Raw genomic sequence first — 15,592 nt, 5'->3', positions numbered from 1 at the left:
CAAATAGAAAGAACCATACCATTGGGCAAAGAAGCAACCATACAGAGTTTATAATATATATATTAGGAGGCTTCATTTAAACTAAGAATGCTACTTAACATGGATAGAAAGCGAATCAATCAAACCAAAGATTCACAAAGGTAGCAGTGTAACTCAGTCCAAGAGATCAGAGAGAGGCGTCTTCTTGAAGGGATCAGCGTTAGCGAGCAGAATAGCCAAGCCCCTGTTAGGGAAGACGTTATCAGCTTTCATCCTGTCCTTCATCCCATAAGCTGGTGCCTTGGCATTGACATAAGCCTGGATAAGGGACTGGAACTGCCTGAAGCGAGAATGATAGCCAGATTGCCTCATCCACTGGAAGATCTTCTCAGTGTTGTGGACATCACCTTTTCTCGCATACTCGTCCATCACGTACATGAATGAGCTCATCAAAGGCTTTATCTGTTTCAGCTGCGTTGCCTTGCTAAGCGACGCATCAGCCTTTTCTACTTCCCCGGCTTCTATATAAAGCCTGATCAGCGCATCCCATGTTAAGGCCCCGATGTTGCATCCGCTGTCCACCATCCTCTTGACAAGATCCTTACCCTCTGAGACCATCTTGTGATCCACGTAAACTCTCAAGAGGACGGAGTACATCCCTGACGAAACTCTATGCCCCATCTTCACAGACTTCTTGAAAACCGCCTCTGCTTCTTTAACCTTATTAATCTTTCCAAACGCCAGGATTGCAGCGAGGGACTCTTTATAAAAAGGGTTGTTTGCTTCGCAGATCTTCCAGATTCTGCTCACCTCATCCGCCCTCTGGAGAAAGCCATAGATGGAAAGCAAATCCTTCCACACATAACGATTAGCCATCAAACTCTCACCTTCCATCTCCTTCAGCACTTTCTCAGCCTTCTCCTTAAGCCCAGCTGATGCATAGTGTCTTGCAACTATAGACTTCGCACGAAGGTCGACTTCAACACCTTCGCTTTTCATCGTCTCCAAAATCTCTTCCATCCCACTAATGTCATTCGTCGCTCCTTTGGCGTCGATGAGGATCTTGTACGTGTAGAGAGTCGGCTTCAGGTTTTCCTTCTCCATCATCGATAACACATCGGCTATCTTCTTCTTGTCGACCCTCTTGTAGAGCATGAGCATCTGGTCACAAGCGTATGATGTCCTAGGGAACCCCAAGTCCTTCATTTTGTTGAACACGGCTTCTGCTTTCCTCACGTTGCTTGTTGATGCGTAGTTCGCCAGGAGGGTGCGGTACACCAGTTCCCCTCTGAAAGATTCAGGGATTCTTTCGACGTAAAGCTCTCCCTTGTACAGACCACGCACCTTGGCAATAAGATCAAGCCGAGAAGCGTAATCTCTCTCTTCCAATTCATATTGCTTATGTTCTTCAAGCCATTCTGCTAACTATAGTAACAAGAAGAGAAGGAATAACACTTAGCGAGCTTGAAGTCTAGAGACCAAAACAGAAAGATTAATATGTAGTACCTGCAGTGCTCTCCCATACATCCGACGCCTACGGAGCTGCAACATGGCATTTGCAATCTCTGTGCGGTTGATCTCCTTTCCCTCTTCAACCCATTTATCAAGCGCAGAGGCTACAGATAGACCTGAGACAGAGACAATGGCCTTAAACAGCTCAGACGATCTCTTGCTTCCCTGTGTTTTACCAGCCTCAGAGAGTAGTTCCAGTTCTGCTCCATCAATTTCAGCTTCATCACAGGACAACTCCTCCTCAGACTGAAGCCCATCTTCCTCCCCGGAGCTTCTAGCGCCGGCGTCAGAGGAAAGCGAGCGTCTTCCGGTAGAGTAGCTCCATGGGAGCTCGTAAGAGCTAGAGAAAGCTTCGTGTTTATCATGTATCAAAGCGTTTGATTCAACAGAACCGTTCCTTTCAACCAATGGTATCTCTAGCTTAGAGTAGTACACAGCATTGCAAGCTCCTAGTCGAAGACTCTGGCTTCTGAAAACATTAATACATAACATAAGCTACGTATACCACTCAGTGACGCATCTGAAGAACATTTTGAAGTTTGGAAACAAACCTTCTTACAACCTTGGAAAGAGCAAACATTTCTCCTCCTCGGGAGATATCACCGACACTGATCTGCTACTGGAAAGACAAAACACATAGACAAGACATAATCAGAAGAAGAACAAAAAAAAATTAGGTCGGATTTGAAGGAAATGATATGCATTTCACTGGCAAAGATCAGACCCAGTAAGAAAAATTAAAACTTTGAGAAGATTACAGAAAGTTCAAAACTAGGGTTTGCAGGGAGGATGAGAGATTTACAGAGTGTAACTGAAGAGCTAAGTGAACTGAGGACGAACTAGAGCAAATCGAAAAACTTGGAGAGCAGAGAGAGCTAAAAGAGTAAAAAGAGGGGTTTAGGGTTTTACAGTTTTGGGCCTGATCTCATATTGGGCTGTCTAGTGGATCCATCTAGTAACGAGGCCCAAATGTTTTTTGTCAATGGTCACTCTTTATTTTTTGTCAAAGTGAAACGGCCAATGGCTTGGTGGAGGAACATTTGAAACTCTTGCAACTCTAAAGGATGCCTTTGTGATGGAACGACTACGAAACATCACAGTTTAGTGAATGAACTTCACGTGTCACTTCTCTCTCGATACCGAAACCGAATGCTGTCAGAATATCATTAGTGGTAGGTGCTCCATCTGGCCTGGAGGTGCCATATGGTAATATCACATAGATAACGATGGATAAGCCACTCCAGCACATGAAAAGTTCAAATCCTATCTACTTCCGAAACCCACACGTGTAGACATTGTGAACTGCAAAGGTCTAAGGGAGTTAACATGGCTGATGTATGCTCCTTGCCTGACTAATGCATGTGGAAATGTCATTTCAGATAGAAGAGATAATATGTAGAGAGCAAGTGATGAAAGAATGATGGAGAATAAGTGTTCATATTTATTTATTGGAAAGAAGATAACAGGCCAAACTTGTAAGCCAAAAAAGAAAAAAACTGAAGGGATCGTTGTCTTCTACTGTTATCATAAAGCTAAATACGTAACGATGTTTCATTTAGCTTCTGCAGCTTTCTCACTGATACGTAGACTTTCAGCTTTACGCACAACCTCCTCCGCCACAAGCTTCACGTTACCACTCTGATCACTCTCCTTCTCCTCATGGTTCACTGAACCCACAACCTCCCATATTCTGACCGTCCCATCTTCTGAGCCTGACGTGTATGACTCCCCTCCTGGAGAATACCTCACGCAGTGCACTGGTCCGTGGTGGCCCTTGTTACACCCTGCCATTCACCGGATTAGCTTAAAAAGACTACACACAGATTCCAAATATAAAAATCATTATTTACTTCTGAAGAAACTTACCAATCTCCTCTCCAGTCTGGAAATCAAACCTATGGACCCACATGTCTTCTCCTCCAGCAATGAAAGTGTTCCCGAGTTTCGGTTCCAAGGAGGCTGATTCTACGTTGCAAGGCATCTCATAGCTCTTCAGCAATCCAAAACTAGGAGAGCAGGAGAAAAGCAGGAGAAAAGCTTTAGCATAAAGAGGACAAAGAAAAGGATAGAAAATCTGAAACTTACTTATTGGCGTCCCAAAACTTAACACTAGATCCATCAGCAGTAGTTATGTATCGCCCATCTTGGCTTACTTCAGCACTAGTGACTGGGAACTTCGTTTCTAATGTCTGAACAATCTTGTCACTTCTTATGTCCCATAACCTACAGAGGATATATGCCAAAAGGATGATGAGACCAGGAATATACTAAAGGGCTCCAGGAACGATGTGGTGACATACCTAATGTCACCGGTATCTGTGCAAGAGCTCAGGATAGTATTATCACTGTGAAGCCACTCGACGGTTCTGATTGAACCAGGAGAGTTTCCAACTTCTTTTGGAGGTGCGTCTGGCCGATTCATATCGAATATCCGAAGAATCTTCTCCATTCCACCGGTGAGCAAAAGGTGAGTGTCCTAGAAAGTAAAGAGTTGTGCATTAAGACCACAACAGAACCAAAAAAATGAACACCATCCATATCCCTTATATCAAACCACTTGGCAAGGGATTCGAATCAGTCTTACCTCTGAGAAGGCACACGCACGAACAATGTGCTTGTGTTCAAAGGAGTGCAACTCATCTCCAGTCAATGCATTCCATATTTTCCTGATATATATGTTATAACCACAAAGAAACAAAAGCCTTAATGCCATCAAACTCGCTTAACCATTTTCTCTGGAAGCTTTAAGCAAACAACACATCACTAGTGGCTATTAAACTTACAAAAAAAGACTAAATGGGAAAACAAAGAAGAACATACGCAGTGAAATCAGCAGAAGCAGAGGCAGCACGCATAGCATGTTTATCAAGGCTGCAACTCCAAACTGCTCCTTTATGTCCTTCAAAAGTCCCTATCCAATCACCTGTCTCCCCATTCCTCAACATTGGATTCGAATCTGAATAATCAATCACAAAAAGTCAGCCAATAGTTACAACAACAATCTCAAGGCAGCTCATAATCCATGAACAAGACAAAGATCATGGATATGTTCATAACCAAATCGATTGATCCTGAATCAAATCAGGATCGTACCTTTGCTGGCGCTGATGAGGAAGAACCCATCTGGAGTCACCGGACTGTAAGAAACGTCGACGACGGGACGAGAATGTCCGTGGCATACTAACGGAACCCCCATCTTTTTCCTTTCTCTCTATTTACTGATGAAACAAAAAAAATCAAAATCAATCAGACAATAATCGATTAGTTTTGTCCGATTCGGGACAGATCTTAAAGTAACATGATACCCGACAAAGAGTGCGCAGTGCTTAGATCGGTGAGAATGTATGAACCTGCTGCTCCCCTTGAAGAGGATCACACCTTTAATATTTTACTTCTTTTAATTGGAAAGACAAGTGAGAGAAGAAGGAATGATAAAAGGAAGGAACGACTTTTTGTTTTTTAATGGCCTTGATGCAGAGAGGAACTCGCGGAGACGATGATGGTCGTTCAAAGTTTAGAAAATCAGACACATGAAACCTTTTGTAATTTACAATTTAGGGCTTCTATTTAAGTAGTATTAGTGATATGGCCTCATAGTTTCAAAATAATTCCTTTAACAGCTCATACTTTAAATGATTGGCTAGTCGCTCCCCAGTTACGTGAGGATTGGTGAGTTTCGTGAGAACTGAACTTCGAGTTCAAACCAACCTCAGTGTTTGTATTTTTACGAAATGTGTTTTTTTTTTATAAATATGGTTTTGATGGGTTGACACAATGATTGATTAATATAAAATGATTTATACATTTGTATATGTGCAGTTTCATAAGCAACACACCGACGAAAACATACCTAATGATCTCATGGTACGGCGTTTAGAATCTTGAGTTCTTTTCATACATAGATTTTAACTATTTTTAAAATGATGTTGACCTGAGCATGTAATTATCTTAATTATTATGTTATTAGTCAAGTATTATAACTCTGGATAGCACTCAGTGATATTATATAGTTGGTTTAGTTATGACATGCATGTAGTTTTACAGCTTCGCTCAAATCTTTTATATGGGCTATAACCATGTAAAGCTTTACTTATTCAGTTATTTGTATAGAACTTATTTGAATGTGTTAGTGTCACTTGAAAGACATAAAGTCCGTAACAACTTGGTCATGTAGGACGGGTTCTCTCTCCTCTCACCCCTTCCTCCCCCCGACTCTCTTCTCCAAAGTTCACCACCATTTTGCTTGCTTTTTCCGGCGGCCGCTCCGCCGTTCGCGGTCGTCGGATCCCCTCCTTTCTCCTGTGTGTTTTCTTCTGTCTTTATCTTCTTTGTGCTCTCTTATCTCTGCGGCAGGGAGAGCTCTGCGTAAGCTCAGATCCAGAATTTCAAGTTTCAGATCTGTGGCCTCCGGTGGCGAGTTTAGGCGCGTGAGGACGGTGTCTGTCTTTCCTATGGTTGTGGCCTTCTGTCTCGTGCTTGGAGTTCCGGCGTTTTTGTTTTGCTTGGTGTGGGCTCTCGGGTGAGCAGTGGCGCGTTGACGCCGGTTGGGTCTTCTTCATGGCGGTTCTCTCGGTCTTTGGTCGGGGTGTCTGTCCGTGGTTGGCTCTGGCTAGGAGCTTTGTGGCAGGCTTCTTGTTTCTGTTCAGTCTCGGGTTATCGGTTGTCCTTCCGGTAACGGCGCGTGAGAGTCAGTCCGGAGCTATAGTCGGTAAGCTTGGTCTCTGGTCTCTCTAGTGGTCACGCGTTTGGTCAGAACTTTGTTTCTTGCTCTGTTCGATCTACGGATCTGGGGTGTTGCAGAAGTTTTTGCCTCCGTTTGTGTGCAGGTCCGATGTTGTGGCCCTCGGGTTACTCTCGCCTTTCCTAATAAAGATGTGGGGTTTGGCGATGGCGGTCGTCGTTTCTCCATCCTCTCGGGTTTTTGGTGATGATTTAGCTGTGGAGTTGTTTGGGTTAGCAGGAATTGGATAGGCTTTAGTTTGGCTCCGGCTTTCTAGCGTGCTTGGTGGTATTTCTTCGGAAGAGGTGTTTCTGGCCGGTCCCACTGCTCTATATGAGCCTTGGGTTCAACGGGTGTACACGGTCACGGGTTGGTGAGTTGGAGGCAGCAATCTTCAGCACCCTTCTCCGAACGACGGCATCGTCGGTTGTGAGATTCTCTTCGTGCTGCCGGTTAAGTATCTCTCGGGTTAGCTAGCGAGTTTGGGTTGTGATTCTTTGGGCTGTTTATGACGTTTGAGTTCTCCAGAAGCTGCAGGAGCCGTGTGTTTCAAGGTTTGAGGGCGCCTTTCTTTCCGGTAGCTCGTGGCGACTGGTAGCTCTCTCTGTTGTCGATTCGCTTTCTGGTCCTTCGCGCTAAAGTTGAAGTTTTGTTCATTGTCAGCTTCTTCTTTGCTTCATTAGTTTTTCGTTGCTTAGATCCCTTTTGTTTAGTTTATTCATGTTCTTCTGCTACTAGTTCGCTGTGTATCGTCTGTAAAAAATTGAAAAGTTGGTATAATAATTTAACATTTTACCAAAAAAAAAAAAAGAAAAAACTTGGTCATGTAGCCAGTATGTAAGTAACATCATTACAATGAAAGCTAAAACTCAATTTGCTCGTTTTGTATAATCTGGATTGAAGTACGAACTAAATACATATACTGACAATGGTAACTTCTTTTTTTTTTTAGAACTAACAATGGCAACTTGCACGGGCCAGGGCCATGTGCGTTGGAGATAAATAGCAGTGCGTTATTCTTCAAATATGTCAGGAGTGAGTTTTGGTACAACAAATGTAACTTTATTAAAATGTGTGTGCGTGTCCGTTTCTACCACATAAAAACATCTCTCCAGTCTTCACCCACTCCAACTACCTCAAATTATTTATATATCGGTCTCACAGACTTTGCCGTATGTGGTATGTAGCATATGCATCTTAGTTTTGTTTTCTAATCTATATAGAGATGTTGGAACACAGAGGAAATACTGTTTTTAAAATTTGATAACAATAATATAATTACTAAGGTTTGTTTTTTTACCCAGTAAAAAATTAGCAAGGTTGATACATGTTTTGATGTAATAACACGTATATGTTTTTTGATCTTTCAAATACTTATTTTCTGGCTTCGAATGGTGACGATCGTTCCGTCCCGCCATGCAGTTAACAGTAACAAAAATCTTTATATATACTATATATTTATACATTTTTATAACTGTTAAAACCGCACCGCAGTTGAACCGGTTGTTCCGCACCGCTCAAATCGCAGTCACCATTCAGAGCATCTGTTAGATTTGGATGCTATAAATAAAGAGGGAATTGGAGAAAACGATGAATTTAAGTTGGAATTTTTTTGAGAAAATTTATGTTGGAAAATGCGATAAGGTTGTTTGATTTTGGATAATATAGTAGTAGAAGAATACATTATGGGACCACTGATGTGACGATGAGAAGGAAAATTAACAATGTGCAACATTTGTATTTTGACTATAGCAATTTAATTGGAAGAATATCTATACTATACTAAAAGGGGGATATAAGCCATGGAGAGGGTGTCCACATAGGATAGAAAAATCAACCAATCAGAAAACCAGAAATTGCCATGTCATCTCATTTACTTTTCGTAAAAAATAAAAAAAACAATGCGAAGGTGAGAATCGAACCCGGGTTAGTATGATATATATATAGGACAGTTACCACTAAGCCATTGAAACATTCTTGGACACATATACAAGAACCACTAAGTATATAATCACAAACTCTTATGTACATTTACAATAATATAAATTCAACTTTCAAGACTCCGATACTTTGTTTTGTAAAAAAAAAATAAGTAAGTGACTAAGCTAATATATTCTTAGAAAGTGTGAGAACGTTGACAAATATGAAAAAGCATAGATTTTTGTTTTCGTGACAAAGTTAAGAATTTTGTAAAAGTAAGTTTAACATATAAATTTTCGTGACAAATATGAAAAAGCATAGGAAACAATTAAAATATACTTCTCTAATGTCTTAATAAAATATTATTTAAGGGTGTAATAATTAAATATATTAATTCAATAAATTTTGTAATTTATAGACAAAACAATAACACAACAAATTTTGAAACATTTGTTTAACCTATCGATTTTTTTCATGAGAATCCAACTAAACAAGATAAAAAAAATAATTAGATTTACAAATATTTAATTACCATTTTATTCAATTTTGATTAATTTCAAATTGTCATAATGTATCTTTTTGAAGTTACAAATATGAAAAAGCATAGATTTTTGTACAATTTGACAAAACAACTCAAAACATATTTTTCTAATGTCTTAATAAAATATTATTTAAGGATGCAATAATTAAATATATTAATTCAATAAATTTTATAATTTATAGACAAAAAAATACCACAAATTTTTTTAAAACATTTGTTTAACCAATCGATTTTTTTTTCATGAGAATCCAACTAAACAATTAGATTTACAAATATTTAATTACCATTTTATTCAATTTTGATTCATTTAAAATTATAATAATGTATCTTTTTGAAGTTACAAAAAAAATAATGTTCTTTCTTTATTAAACTAACATTATATATAGATTCTATATACACAAAATAAATATAATATAACAACATAAGCTTGCTTTCCCAGATTCATATGAAAACTTTTTAAGTTATCCACCAAAGCAAATTAATTAAATCAATGAAATTGTTAAAATACAGCAAATTAATATATAATTTTATTTTAAATTAAATTATTTAAAAAGTGTATTTTCGTTCAAACAAAATAATAAATAAGTAAAACTGATTTGATGGCAATTTTTATGATATATATATATATATATATATCAATTCTGTGAAAGAAATAGAAGTTTAATATGAAAAAAAATCTTAAATACAAAAACCTCTAAAAAGTAACAAAAAAACTAATAAATTAAACTATGATATCACTTAAAAGCTTCTTAGACCATATTAATAAAATATTTAAGTGATAATAAGACAAATTTGATTTTTTTTCCAGCAAAAGTTTATTATTAATTAGCATTAGTTATTTCAAGATGTTTAAGAAATGGTGGACAAAAAAATAGGATGGACATTAATGATATATGAACTACGATTAGTACTTTGTGAAGCAGACTTAGATAACATATCTGCATATCCATTTCCAGTCCTTTTTGATGCCTAAATTCAATTTCTTCAGAGTAGTTATTCCACAAGTAGATCATATGAGATATTGTTTTGATATGTAGATTTGTTTTTTCAATGTTAAGAAGATTGATAACTGTAAAAATGTCTCCTTCGAATATGATATGTCTATAACCGAGTCCCCAACATGAAACAAGTTTGTTTAAAAAGTAAATAATTTTATTTTTCTTATATTATATAATCAATATATATTATTTACTGATAATAAAAATATAGTTATTCTTCTATCACAAATATCTATGCAAATATGTGAATCAAGTACAACAATCAAACAACATAATGATTTTCATAAAGAAAATTTAAAAAGTATATTTATGTTATGTAGTCATATTTTATATTCTTTAAATAATGTAATACAATATTATACATTATTTTTTTAGAATTGAGAAATACATATATCAGTTAGACAAATTAAGCGATAATTAAACAAATTTGATTTTTATTTTGTGAGCAAAAAGTTTATTATTAATTAGCATTACTTATTTCAAGATGTTTAAGAAATGATGGACAAAAAAATAGGATGGACATAAATGATATATGAACTATAAATAGTTTTTTTTAAAGCTGACTTTGATAACACATATGCACATCCATTTCCAGTTTTTTTTGATGCATAAATTCAATTTCTTCAGAGCAGTTATTCCACAAAGAGATCGTATGAGATATTGTTTTGATATTCAGATTTGTTTCTTAATTGTTAAGAAGATTGATTAGTGTAAAAATGTTTCATTCGAATATGATATGTCTATAACCGAGTCCCCAACATGAGACAAGTTTGTTAAAAAGTAAATAATTTCATTTTTCTTATATTATATAATAAATATATATTATTTACTGATAATAAAAATATAGTTATTCATCTATCACAAATATCTATGCAAATACGTGAATTAAGTACAACAATCAAACAACATAATGATTTTCACAAAGAAAAAATAAAAAATATATTTATGTTATGTAGTCTTATTTTATATTCTTTAAATAATATAATATAATATTATACATTATTTTTTAGAATTGTGAAATACATATAATATCTTATCCGCGCGTAGCGCGGTTAAAAAATCTAGTATATGAAAACAAGATAAAGGAAACAAAATTGAAATAAATATTTTACTTCTAGAATTCTCTTGAGTAAACTAATACTCCTTTGTCAACAAAGGAATAAACAAATTTGTAGGAAAAATAGCTATAGTCAAAATACAAATGTTGCACATTGTTAATTTTCCTTCTCATTAAAATATTATTAAAATATAAATTAAAAATTATTCAACTAATCACAAAACATACTACAAAATATAATTGGTTACACAGTTTTTGATAAAGTTAAAAGATACCTTGAAATATGAAAACATAATCTATTTTGAAACATCAAAAACTCTATAAAACATCATCTATTTTGAAACGGATGTATTTTTCTTTTAGTCGACACGATCTCCTGGGGAAAGAACAGAAGGGAGTTAAAGCGTCACGATCACCAGTGTAAGAGTCCACCACTAAATCATTAACACATGTCAGTAGGCCCAACAAAAAATACATATAAGTGGGCCCTCTCTAGTTCTCAATTGCTACGTCTATAAATATTAGCAGAAAGACGTTGCCCTCTACCAAAAAACCCTATTAATCGCTAACATTGTTGTTACTTTCGGCTCCGGCTACGACTCAGCCTCGAACCTCTCAGTCTCTCACTTCCCTCTGATTCCACGGTAACAGACAACTTTTAGATGATAATATCAATGTCGAACCTACAGCAAAAATAGAATATCAAAACTAATGTTTTGTTCTCGTGTTTGGTTAAAAGAGGAGTAGAAGTAATTTAAGTTGAACAATGGATATTAGTTTTACTGAGTTGATTGAAACGTTGGAATTTCTTTTTATTTTTTTTTTGAAAAATTCGTTGAAATTTTTTAGAGAAGAGAGACTAATAAGTTATTTGTCAAAAAGAAGAAGAAATCATTATTTTTTGGCTAGTTATGTGCATCGTGCTGTTTCTTCAATTGGTATTAGGCACATTGCGTTTTCCCTGTTCTCACAAAAAGAAAATAAAATTGACATTTACTGATACAAAAACGAAAGCTATGAAATTCCTCTTTTGTTATTGGTTTGAAAAAGACTGAATTCACAATTTAGGGGGAAAATATAATATAAAAATTGATTTTATTAGAGTAAATGCAAGATTTTGAAGTTATTGGTTTATGTTACAAATTAGTATATAACTTCCCTTTGTAGTGCAGGTCATTAAAAGCACAGACCAGAGGCTAAGAATCAGAACAAAGCAACAAGTTCTGGAGTCTCTGAGTGATTCTCTGAAATATGGAGAAAGAGATAAGCTCAAAGAGGCCCTTTAGAGGGATCATAGCAGATCTCAAAGGAAGAGCCTTGTGTTACAAGCAAGACTGGATCACTGGTCTCCGCTCTGGTTTCGGGTACTTTGACCAAACTTTTCATCCCTTCAAACTTTTAGAATTAGAACAAAGTTGTGAATATTTTGTTGCTGTTTGAGAGTTTTACAGGATTTTAGCACCAACAACATACATATTTTTTGCATCTGCGCTTCCAGTTATAGCCTTCGGAGAGCAACTTAGCCGCGACACAGGTCTATTTCTTGCTATTTTCTCACTGGTTATGTTCACTTCTGTTTGTTGGAACAAAAGTCTTCAAGTTGCACACTTTTGTTCTGTTTTTTTTATGGAGTTTTAACCTTTTTTTTTTTTTTTGCATTCTATTGAGAAAAACCCTATTCAAAGTTGTTTTTTGGGTGGTAATTATAGATGGAGCGTTGAGCACAGTAGAAACATTAGCATCAACAGCGTTATGTGGAGTGATACACTCAATATTAGGAGGACAGCCACTGTTGATACTTGGAGTTGCAGAACCAACTGTCTTAATGTACGTTTACTTGTACAACTTCGCTAAAGGAAGACCAGAGTTAGGCAAAGAACTCTACTTAGCTTGGGTGGCTTGGTAAAAATTCTGAAAACTCTCTTTTTTTTTTGGTAAAGCTATATATGATTTTTTTTATTTGAATGGTTTTGTTTTTTGCTTAATTGAAGGGTTTGTGTATGGACGGCTATGTTACTGTTCTTAATGGCCACCCTCAACGCGGCTGACATCATTAACCGGTTTACGAGGGTTGCTGGTGAGCTGTTTGGTATGTTGATCTCCGTTCTGTTCATCCAACAAGCCATTAAGGTACAAAGACCAAAAAAAAAACTTAACCACCTTTGAATTGGTTAATTTTTAAGCCAAAGGTTACATGTATGTTTTGTAATGGAAATTGTTACAGGGTATGGTGGGGGAGTTTAGTATGCCAAAAGAGGGGGACTCAAAACTCGAGAAGTATAAGTTTGAGTGGCTATACACAAACGGACTTCTTGGACTCATTTTCACATTTGGCCTTCTCTACACTGCTTTGAAGAGCAGAAAAGCTAGGTCTTGGCGATATGGAACAGGATGGTACAGAAGCTTCATAGCGGACTATGGAGTTCCTTTGATGGTTGTGGTCTGGACAGCATTGTCTTTCACCACGCCATCACAACTCCCCTCTGGTGTACCTAGAAGACTCTTTAGTCCTCTTCCTTGGGACTCTGCTTCTTTGGAACACTGGACTGTCATCAAGGTCACAACACACACAAAAAAAAAACGATTAAATTCAAGATCTTGATCTCATCATAGGAACCTCTATAATTAAGACTTGGCTTTTGGTATGTAACAGGACATGGGGAAAGTCTCTCCAGAATACATTTTCGCGGCGTTTATACCAGCACTGATGATTGCAGGACTCTACTTCTTTGATCACAGTGTTGCTTCACAGCTTGCGCAGCAGAAGGAGTTCAATCTCAAGAACCCTTCTGCTTATCACTATGACATTCTCTTGTTAGGCTTCATGGTAACTTTCTGTGCAAGCTAACCTTGACAACATCAAATCTCTAGTTAAAATCTCAAAAAATGTGTGTATGTGTGTGTTTCCTAGACGTTGATCTGTGGATTGCTTGGTCTGCCTCCATCCAATGGAGTCCTCCCCCAATCTCCTATGCATACCAAGAGCCTCGCTGTTCTCAAACGACAGGTTTGGTTATTACTAGTAAATTCAACACTCAGTATTATGACCAAGCTGGTCCTAATGAACCTTTTTGGATTCTGTTCAGTTGATTCGGAGGAAGATGGTGAAGACAGCCAAAGAAAGCATCAGGAAGAGAGCAACATCTTCCGAAGTATACGAGAATATGCAAGAAGTCTTCATAGAAATGGACAAAAGCCCAATTGTAAGTAGTACACTTCTGATTCACTCTCATTGACTTAAGAATAATAATAGTTTATCTAATTACAGGCGCAGACAAACAGAACAGTGATACTTGAGCTGCAAGATCTAAAAGAAGCGGTGATGAAGAGCAACGAGGACGAAGGAGAGAGAGACGAGGAGAGTGGTTTCGACCCAGAGAAGCACTTGGACGCTTACTTGCCTGTACGAGTCAACGAGCAGAGAGTGAGCAACCTTTTACAGTCACTACTAGTAGCAGGTGCAGTGTTGGCTATGCCGGCCATCAAGCTCATGCCGACTTCAGTTCTATGGGGATACTTCGCTTACATGGCCATCGACAGCCTCCCTGGAAACCAATTCTTTGAGCGTATGATGCTTCTCTTCGTCCTACCAAGCCGGAGATTCAAGTATATGCACTCTCAAAACACCCTTTCTTGTTATTCAAGCAAAGACATGTGACTGATGATCATGTGATTATTTTACAGGGTCTTGGAGGGAGCACACGCGTCGTTCGTGGAGAAGGTTCCATACAAGTCAATGGCTGCGTTCACAATCTTGCAGATAGTCTACTTTGGGATTTGTTACGGAGTCACGTGGATTCCTGTGGCGGGAATAATGTTTCCGGTTCCTTTCTTTCTATTGATAGCCATCAGACAGTACATTCTCCCTAAGCTGTTTAACCCGTCTCATCTCCGAGAACTCGACGCGGCCGAGTACGAGGAGATCCCCGGCACTCCTAGGGACCCGCTTGAATTGTCTTTCCGGGTATATATATATACCTCTTGTCTTAGTCATGTATGACGTTTATTAATATCTAAGTTTGTGGAACTAATGCATGAGTTAACTAACAACCTTGGTGATCTAGGCAACTGATACAACGAAAGGCGTCCCAGAGAATGATGCTGAGATTTTAGACGAGTTGACGACGAGAAGAGGAGAGCTTAAAGTCCGTACGCTTAGTCTTAATGAAGACAAAGGCAACCAGGTTTATTTCTTTTATAGATCCATCCTTGACTTGAATTTTAACATTTCATGACACTTATGTTACGTTGTTGAAAACCTCATGCAGATTTATCCCAAGGAAAAAGTGCAAGCAGAGGATGAAACACGAGTACTACGAGACAGTCAGTGATGTAATAACCAAAAAACAATGAATATACCATTTTTCCAGTTATTTGACCACATAGTATTTGTTTGTAGATCAAAAACATAGATGAACATGTATAAATAACGTTCTCCTTGTCTTCTACAGTGCGAATTATTCTAAGTAGGGATTATTGGTTTTTGTATTTTAATGAATTTGAAAATCCGAACTAAATCTAGTGTTATTGGTTCTGTGATTTTAAAATTTGTATTAAAATCATGTGTTATTGGTTTAATGATTCATAAATTCTATATTAAATCAAGTGTTATTCAATCGTACGGATTTACTAATATATTTGATTTTATAATAAATTTGAATAAATTTGTTTAGATTTTTTTAGTTAAAAATACAAAGACTCAAATCCGAGGGAAACCTCCGGATTTGCATATTTTAATTAGATTTATAAATACTATTTGAATTTCTAAATCAATCAAAATATATAAACCAACAATTTCATAAAATGTACGAATTCACTTCCAAACAAACGCATGTTTCAGCTTCTTCATCCTTGAACGTATGAAC

General features: G+C 37.1%; 3 protein-coding genes across 3 annotated transcripts; 1 reads left to right on the top strand and 2 right to left on the bottom strand.

Annotated features, from left to right (window-relative positions):
* Positions 1-4: 4 nt before the first annotated feature.
* Positions 5-2,372, bottom strand: LOC106346654 (pentatricopeptide repeat-containing protein At1g15480, mitochondrial). The gene is made up of 4 exons (XM_013786041.3): positions 2,294-2,372; positions 2,043-2,110; positions 1,486-1,960; positions 5-1,404 (listed from the first exon to the last, which is right to left on the bottom strand). The coding sequence occupies exons 2-4, from the start codon at positions 2,069-2,071 to the stop codon at positions 154-156; spliced, it is 1,755 nt and encodes a 584-aa protein (XP_013641495.2). The 5' UTR covers positions 2,072-2,110; positions 2,294-2,372; the 3' UTR covers positions 5-153.
* Positions 2,373-2,909: 537 nt separating this feature from the next.
* Positions 2,910-5,009, bottom strand: LOC106346655 (serine-threonine kinase receptor-associated protein). The gene is made up of 8 exons (XM_013786043.3): positions 4,797-5,009; positions 4,585-4,709; positions 4,312-4,447; positions 4,076-4,157; positions 3,792-3,967; positions 3,577-3,714; positions 3,358-3,497; positions 2,910-3,275 (listed from the first exon to the last, which is right to left on the bottom strand). Exons 2-8 carry the CDS (start codon positions 4,685-4,687, stop codon positions 3,043-3,045), a joined length of 1,008 nt encoding a protein of 335 aa, XP_013641497.2. The 5' UTR covers positions 4,688-4,709; positions 4,797-5,009; the 3' UTR covers positions 2,910-3,042.
* Positions 5,010-11,701: 6,692 nt separating this feature from the next.
* Positions 11,702-15,100, top strand: LOC106346657 (boron transporter 4). Its single transcript, XM_013786046.3, has 12 exons — positions 11,702-12,091; positions 12,179-12,261; positions 12,437-12,629; positions 12,719-12,857; positions 12,952-13,284; positions 13,381-13,554; positions 13,639-13,734; positions 13,814-13,930; positions 13,996-14,333; positions 14,412-14,691; positions 14,792-14,911; positions 14,996-15,100. The coding sequence occupies exons 1-12, from the start codon at positions 11,979-11,981 to the stop codon at positions 15,056-15,058; spliced, it is 2,049 nt and encodes a 682-aa protein (XP_013641500.2). The 5' UTR covers positions 11,702-11,978; the 3' UTR covers positions 15,059-15,100.
* Positions 15,101-15,592: the final 492 nt, after the last annotated feature.

This window comes from Brassica napus, chromosome A6 (genome assembly GCF_020379485.1).
Source record: "Brassica napus cultivar Da-Ae chromosome A6, Da-Ae, whole genome shotgun sequence".
NCBI classification, from domain to species: Eukaryota; Viridiplantae; Streptophyta; class Magnoliopsida; order Brassicales; family Brassicaceae; genus Brassica; species Brassica napus.
The sequence above is the reverse complement of the archived record's forward strand: the minus strand, read 5'-3'. Positions and strand labels throughout refer to the sequence as shown.

What these genes read in the sequence shown, in the direction of transcription:
- LOC106346655 (XM_013786043.3), bottom strand. Translation starts at nt 4,687, where the DNA reads ATGGGGGTTCCGTTAGTATGCCACGGACATTCTCGTCCCGTCGTCGAC. An exon ending in GCTTCTGCTGATTTCACTGC is followed by an intron (nt 4,158 to 4,311) that starts GTATGTTCTTCT and finishes CATATATATCAG; the next exon opens with GAAAATATGGAATGCATTGA. An exon ending in CCAGACTGGAGAGGAGATTG is followed by an intron (nt 3,276 to 3,357) that starts GTAAGTTTCTTC and finishes GGTGAATGGCAG; the next exon opens with GGTGTAACAAGGGCCACCAC.
- LOC106346654 (XM_013786041.3), bottom strand. Translation starts at nt 2,071, where the DNA reads ATGTTTGCTCTTTCCAAGGTTGTAAGAAG. An exon ending in CTTTCCAAGGTTGTAAGAAG is followed by an intron (nt 1,961 to 2,042) that starts GTTTGTTTCCAA and finishes TAATGTTTTCAG; the next exon opens with AAGCCAGAGTCTTCGACTAG. An exon ending in TGTATGGGAGAGCACTGCAG is followed by an intron (nt 1,405 to 1,485) that starts GTACTACATATT and finishes TTGTTACTATAG; the next exon opens with TTAGCAGAATGGCTTGAAGA.
- LOC106346657 (XM_013786046.3), top strand. Translation starts at nt 11,979, where the DNA reads ATGGAGAAAGAGATAAGCTCAAAGAGGCCCTTTAGAGGGATCATAGCA. An exon ending in GCAACTTAGCCGCGACACAG is followed by an intron (nt 12,262 to 12,436) that starts GTCTATTTCTTG and finishes TGGTAATTATAG; the next exon opens with ATGGAGCGTTGAGCACAGTA. An exon ending in CTACCAAGCCGGAGATTCAA is followed by an intron (nt 14,334 to 14,411) that starts GTATATGCACTC and finishes ATTATTTTACAG; the next exon opens with GGTCTTGGAGGGAGCACACG.